This window comes from Hibiscus syriacus, unplaced genomic scaffold, assembly GCF_006381635.1.
Source record: "Hibiscus syriacus cultivar Baekdansim isolate YM2019G1 unplaced genomic scaffold, ASM638163v2 tig00111013_pilon, whole genome shotgun sequence".
Taxonomy (NCBI): domain Eukaryota; kingdom Viridiplantae; phylum Streptophyta; class Magnoliopsida; order Malvales; family Malvaceae; genus Hibiscus; species Hibiscus syriacus.
In genome coordinates, this window is record NW_024062953.1 from 720642 (window position 1) to 726930 (window position 6289).

Below are 6289 nucleotides of genomic sequence, written 5' to 3' on the forward strand. Positions count from 1 at the left end.
GATATTTTTTTCCCCAGTGCAATATCAAAATAGCCGGGTTGTTGGCCTTTATTACAGCAGCAACACTATTAGTTTATTGTTGCGTAAAACATGGATCCGGCCGGAGCACCTAACGAACAAATATTTGTTACATAGGGATGACAAAGAAAAGCCTTAAAATAAAAATATCAAATGATATATTAACTAAAAATTATTTATTAAACCATCATTTCTCACATATTTATTAGGCTATATTTATAAAGCTGTCACAGTTCGATTTAAACAATATCATGTTATTTATGATCTCAATCAATTAAAATTATTTATTTTATTATTTTTCAACTATATATAGAAGAAAAAAACAAAGTAAATAGTTTTTATTAATCGAGATAATGAATAACGCGATGAAACATATTTGAATAATATTTTTCGCCAAGACTATCAAAAGATGAATTCTGAAAGATTCTGAGCCTCAACACGGAAAAATTCCTAAGTGCAGTCGCCGTCGGTTGCTACTCATGTACATGCATGGAAGAGAAGGGTTTATTTTTAAGGCGAACCTGTCCAGAACCTCATCATAACACTGTGTTCGCTGATGCTGCCCCGAGATAATCTTTGCATCTTTCGCCAAAATTGACTGCCTCTCCCCGCTCTCAACGGACCTGAACCACAGTGCCTCCTAAACGACTCGGATGATTGCCTCCCGAATCCTGTTGACGAACTGAACAAATCCGGCACCGATAGTCCTCTCTCGGTATCTAGACCCGAGACATCAGAGTTGGGAGTGGAATAAGAGTCTGTACCAACTTTTCCATCCATATCAATGGACAGATCATCTTGACTGGAACCTCTTGAACATACTTCTCTTGCCTCGTCACATTCATTACATACTAATTTTAAAGCCTGAACAACCTCGCCCATGAAAGGTCGGTGCGATACCTCCGGTTGGACACACATAGAAGCGATCGCTGCTACCTTTGCCACACTCTCCAAAGGTACATCCGAACCTAGCGATGGATCGATAATTGTTTGTAATCCTTCTTTGGTTGCTAGAAGCGGACGTGCCCATGCAACTAGATTCTCCTGGCCGGGCGGCTGTGTCATATCTACCGGTTTTCTTCCCGTCAGAAGCTCGAGAAGCACTACACCATAGCTGTAAACATCGCTCTTCACAAGAAGATGGCCAGTCATTGCATACTCGGGAGCCACGTATCTGGACCAACGATTCATCACATGTAAAACAACAAATTACAAATAGAAATTAACAAAAAAATAAAAATAAAAAAATCATAGAACCAATATAGTAGAGAGATTTTGTACCCGAAAGTTCCCATGACACGGGTCGATATGTGCCTGCCTTCCTCATCCATGGCAGTTCTAGCCAAACCAAAGTCGGATACCTTAGGCGTGAAATCATGCTCCAACAAGATGTTGCCAGACTTAAAATCACGGTGTATGACTCGAGGGCTCGAATCTTCATGGAGATAAGCCAGTCCACGAGCAGAACCGAGGGCTATCTTTATGCGGTAATCCCACTCGAGTGATGCGGATTTCTTGTCAACTCCTGAAAACAAACAAAACAGAGGAACATATAACCATTTCCCGTGGAATGGAACACTAGGAATGCTTAAATAGCACACAATTTAACTACCACGCAAGTGCGATTCGACGCTGCCATTTGGAACGAGTTCATAAACCAAACAGCGGTTGCGCTCTTCTGTGCATATTCCGATCAACTTCACCAAATTTCTGTGGTGAAGGCGACTAAGCATCTCTACCTCGGCCAAGAATTCCCTACCACCTTGTTGATCATCTCTCTTCAGAACTTTGACTGCCACTTTAGTTCCATCTTCAATAACACCGCTGTAAACACGACCAAATCCACCTTCCCCGAGTACTCTTGAATCATCAAAATTGTCAGTGGCTCTTTCCATGTCACTTGCAGTAAAGGTCTTAGCGGATCCTGTATAGGCTGCAATGCTAGAACCGAATGAAAGTGATGTGGAACTTAGACAGCTTCCAACCATGAACCCAGCCGAACCTGAAATTTCAACGACATTTTACCGAGTCATTCATGGATCGGAGAACGAATAAGCCAGAACATATTTAGCTAATTATAACCTGATGGTTTGGCATGAGATGTTAGCGGATGCTGCAGACTTGTCAATTGGTTACTAGCTTGATCCCTATGTTTGAAAAGCAAAACCCATGCAAGGGCCGAACATAACACGACGACCACCAAAACCGACAGAATGATTATAGCAATCACGTCCCCTCTAAGCACATTCTTTTGCTGCTTCCCATGCACATCAACACCCAGGGGTTTTGTAGCCCTTGCATTGTTGTTGTTACCCGAATATGGTCCGACATCAATCATACCAGCATCGGATGGCAAAGGTGGAGAAGGAGGCAAACCAAGATAGTGGAAATATAATACTTCATAATCCCCAAATAATGAAGTTTTTATAGCAACTTGTTTATGCCAAAATCTGTGATAAGTTATAAACGCTGTCGTGTCATCGAATTTTTCATCGAGTGGTACCAAGTCAATAAGGACAACTGTCTTCTCTGGTTTCACGCTAGCGGCATTAGCACCCATGATGCGAACTTGACTTGGTTTCATAAAAACACCAGAAGCAATTTCTCTGGCCAACTTGGCAACCAAAGGAAAGAAAGTATATAGGGCAACACTTAAGCGTAATCCGACTTGCATCGGCAAGACACAGCCACAAGGTGATCCAGGAGGCGTATTTGTATAAGGATCCGTGCAAATAGTTGTTGAACAATCTACATACAGAGTCAAACATTCGTAAAATACAAAATATCTTTGGAAATGAAAATAGAGAGGACACTGGAAAACTTGAAATGTGGAGCAAAGAACCTAGTCTTTAACCTTCATTTGGAGGCGGAGGTGGAAATGACATAACTCGTGGCAGTGGCGGTGGTGCTAGGTTGGGACTCGTCGACGGAGAGATGGATGGAGAAACTTTTGGGGAAATAAGAGGCTCTATGCAAAAGAAACAAATCATGAAAAGTCGGAAAAATATAGAAAATGAGGGTACATCACAAACATATATTCAACAAATTAAGTTTTTATTCTTACTTCGTGTCTGCCTAGGCGCAGTCACAGGAGATGGCGAAGGAACAGGAGAAACAGTGCTTCTTGGCGGAGGAATGAAGGAATGGGACGGGGACACTGAAGAATCAGTAATGTGGAAAGATGTTAGAAATCAGTAATGTGACAACCCTATATAATGTTACTATGGCAGTGGCATAAGATACTAGACCTTGTTCCAAAGGAGGAGGTGAAATCGGGTCTGATGATGTTGGAGCAGGACTGGTTCTTTCATTTCTTTTATGTTGATGCTTACGAAACGAGGTTGAAGGAGACAACGCTGAAGAATTATGATGCCCTTCGTCCGAAGGAGCAAGGGACGGTACAAGAGAATTACTAGGTTTCCTCCTGGCTGTCAATGTAGAAGGAGATATGGCTGGGGAAGAACCTGGAGAATTATCACCAGAACCACTGTTGGTAATAATAATCAAGTCATAAATTAGCTCGATATTTGCAGATTCACGATACATACCATTTTTAGCAGAATGGTTCACAGGTGGCACTGGCTTGTGTACCCCATCCGAAGGTGACATAACAGGTGCTCCATCATTGCTTGAGGGTGGATTTGAAACAGGAGAGATATCAGGATCTGCAGCAATATAATTAAAAAGTGAGGAGAGTATATAGATATGGAAAATTAATCATCGGTTCAACTTCGAAGAATTGATATAATCTTCCAAGTAGAACCTGGTAATGGAGACGGATTTCCTACTGGCACATTCCGGTGGACAGTTGGTGAACTATGAGGTGATTCTCCAGGCAGCGGTTTAACTGGAACAGAATTATAAAACAGGATAAGCAACTCTTAACAGTCTCCTTGATTGAAATTTCGTAGAAAAATATAAACTAGGCTTACCAGGTAAAAGAGGACACATTAAGCCATGAATTACGTACCTGGAGTGGGGGGCTCGGGAATCGGAGCATGTGGTGGTAAAGCAGTTGGCCCACGGGAGTGAACCGGCATATGGTTTCGTGGTGAATTTCTGGAAGGTGTTGCAACTGGAGCTATAAAATAGAGTACAACCAACAATGTTAGAAGCTATCATAGTGCTAAATCTATCGACAAATGCCACATCAAACTAATACTTATCTACCTGGAGCAATCGGCTCTATAATAGGTGCCCTTCTATTTGATGAATTTTCTTGTTTAGCACTTGGGGTTGGGGCCAAAGCTCTTGGCATACTTGAGTGCAAGGGTGGGGAACTTTGTGGTGAATTCCTCGATTGTGATGCAACCGGAGCTACAAGATAGAGAGTAAAAAGAAGCATCGTCAGAACCGAACTCAGTTTTAAATCTATCAGGAAATGGCATGTCAATGATCAAATTCCTGATTATACCTGGAGCACTTGGCTCCGGAACAGGCGCCTTATAGTTAGATGAACTTCTTTCATGGTCAGTTGGGGGGAAAGCACTTGACCTACTGGTGTTTATGGCCGGGGAATTTTGTGGAGAATTACTCAACGGTGGTGCAATTGGAGCTGCAAATTTGGGTTTTTTTTTGTTTGGGGGGGGGGGGGGGAGCAAGCTGTATTAGAAAAAAACCCGACCTGCAGTCTACTTATTTAAGTAATGCCTTTTGCATAATATCCGGCTTACTTTGATGGACAACAGGTGAAATTTCTGGAGAATTTTGTGACGGAGTGAATGATGGTACTGCAAGTTGGAAAAAGTGCAATTAGGACCATACTGAACTTCAAATTAACCAAACTATTTGATGCATTCCTTTGATTAGCAAGCATACATGGGAGTATATCTGGTGAATTTCGAGGCAAAGTCCTTGAAGGAAACGCAACTGGAGCTGTATATTGAAGTAAAAAGAGAAGCATTAGAGCCAATGCCGATTTACATTAACTTGAAGATCAATGGAATTGCTTTTAGTCGTGTACCTGGAGCATCTGGCAACGAGACAGGAGACTTACTAACTGGTTCCTTTTCCCGAGGAGCAGTTGGTGACTTCAATGGTGTGCGTACTCGAACAAGCGGAGGTGGAGGAGATGGTGGCAACACCACTGGAGTATTTGGTGCCAAGGATGGTGCACGTTCTTCAATAGTGAATGGTGGCGGAGGTGGAAGATACGGTGGCAACACCAATGGAGTACTTGGTGCCAAGGGTGGAACATTTTCTTCAATAGGTAATGGTGGTGAAGCTGTATTTTGCGGCGTTAGTTCCATCGGATTAATTGGCGACAAGGAATGTGCTTGCCCTTCAGTCGTTTCAGGCACCGGGGCAGGCATTAGTTGTGATGATGCAGGAGGAGAATTTAAATCAGACTCTGGATTGTCAAGACAGAAACTTCAATCAAAAGTCTAGAACAAGAACATATGATGCTGGGAAATGGAAGTTACCGTTCGGCTGAGGTGGCATACTTGGTGTGAATCTTCTTTGTTCAACAGCATCGGGGACTCCTTTGGCGGGCGGAAAACCAGAAAACTCTGCTGGAGATGGGGATGCATTATGACCTAAAACAAGCGAAAAATATGAATATATTCGATTAAGTTAACACCAAATTGCACTTACCATGCAACAATTGGTTTTCACTTATGATATCAAATAGGTTATCATCCATGAACTATAAAATCGATAATGTCAAAAGAACTTGATTTCTGTTGAAGAATCGGGAAAAGTAAACGAAAGAACACAAGAATTTTAACGAGGTTCGGCAATGTGCTTACGTCCTCGGTGCCTAGACGGCGCTAGAAATTTTATTCAATGTCTCACTCCGCTCCATCCCCTGTCCTCTTTATTGGTATATTTATGAGTCATACCTATCAATTTCACATGTCAATGGAGCAAAGATCTTTGCTGTCAATTATGCTATAAAAAGCATTTCTTAGATAAAACCTCCATGAAAACTACTCTTAACAATGCCTTCTAGTCTCTGGTTAGGCAAATTGACATTCATTCAATGAGATGATGAATTATGAAGACACATGATGATGGTGAATCAAAATTCAGTGGATCTAAAACAGTGGAAAATGGATGTTAACACTGAAGAGCAGCTTCTACCTAAAATTTTTGCAGACAAAATTCAACAAAGAAATTGACATGATAACAATTCAACAGCATTGAGCAAGAACTGGGGGAAAAAGATAGAATTTTTACCTGAAGATCCCTGAACAATCAAAGCAAAGCCAATGATGCAGAGTTTGGCAAGCTGAAGAATCAGTGGCATCCCCATCCCATAAAGCACCAA

General features: G+C 41.7%; 2 protein-coding genes across 2 annotated transcripts; both read right to left on the reverse strand.

The window, feature by feature from the left end:
* Positions 1 to 461: 461 nt before the first annotated feature.
* LOC120150029 (receptor-like serine/threonine-protein kinase ALE2) lies at positions 462 to 3194 on the reverse strand. Its single transcript, XM_039162728.1, has 6 exons — positions 3083 to 3194; positions 2873 to 2986; positions 2101 to 2766; positions 1631 to 2020; positions 1300 to 1543; positions 462 to 1192 (listed from the first exon to the last, which is right to left on the reverse strand). Exons 2-6 carry the CDS (start codon positions 2901 to 2903, stop codon positions 529 to 531), a joined length of 1995 nt encoding a protein of 664 aa, XP_039018659.1. The 5' UTR covers positions 2904 to 2986; positions 3083 to 3194; the 3' UTR covers positions 462 to 528.
* Positions 3104 to 6289, reverse strand: LOC120149968 (proline-rich extensin-like protein EPR1). Its single transcript, XM_039162682.1, has 13 exons — positions 6199 to 6289; positions 5442 to 5555; positions 5317 to 5368; positions 4982 to 5253; positions 4837 to 4893; positions 4692 to 4748; positions 4433 to 4573; positions 4189 to 4335; positions 3989 to 4099; positions 3782 to 3865; positions 3567 to 3683; positions 3262 to 3482; positions 3104 to 3175 (listed from the first exon to the last, which is right to left on the reverse strand). Exons 1-13 carry the CDS (start codon positions 6272 to 6274, stop codon positions 3104 to 3106), a joined length of 1521 nt encoding a protein of 506 aa, XP_039018613.1. The 5' UTR covers positions 6275 to 6289.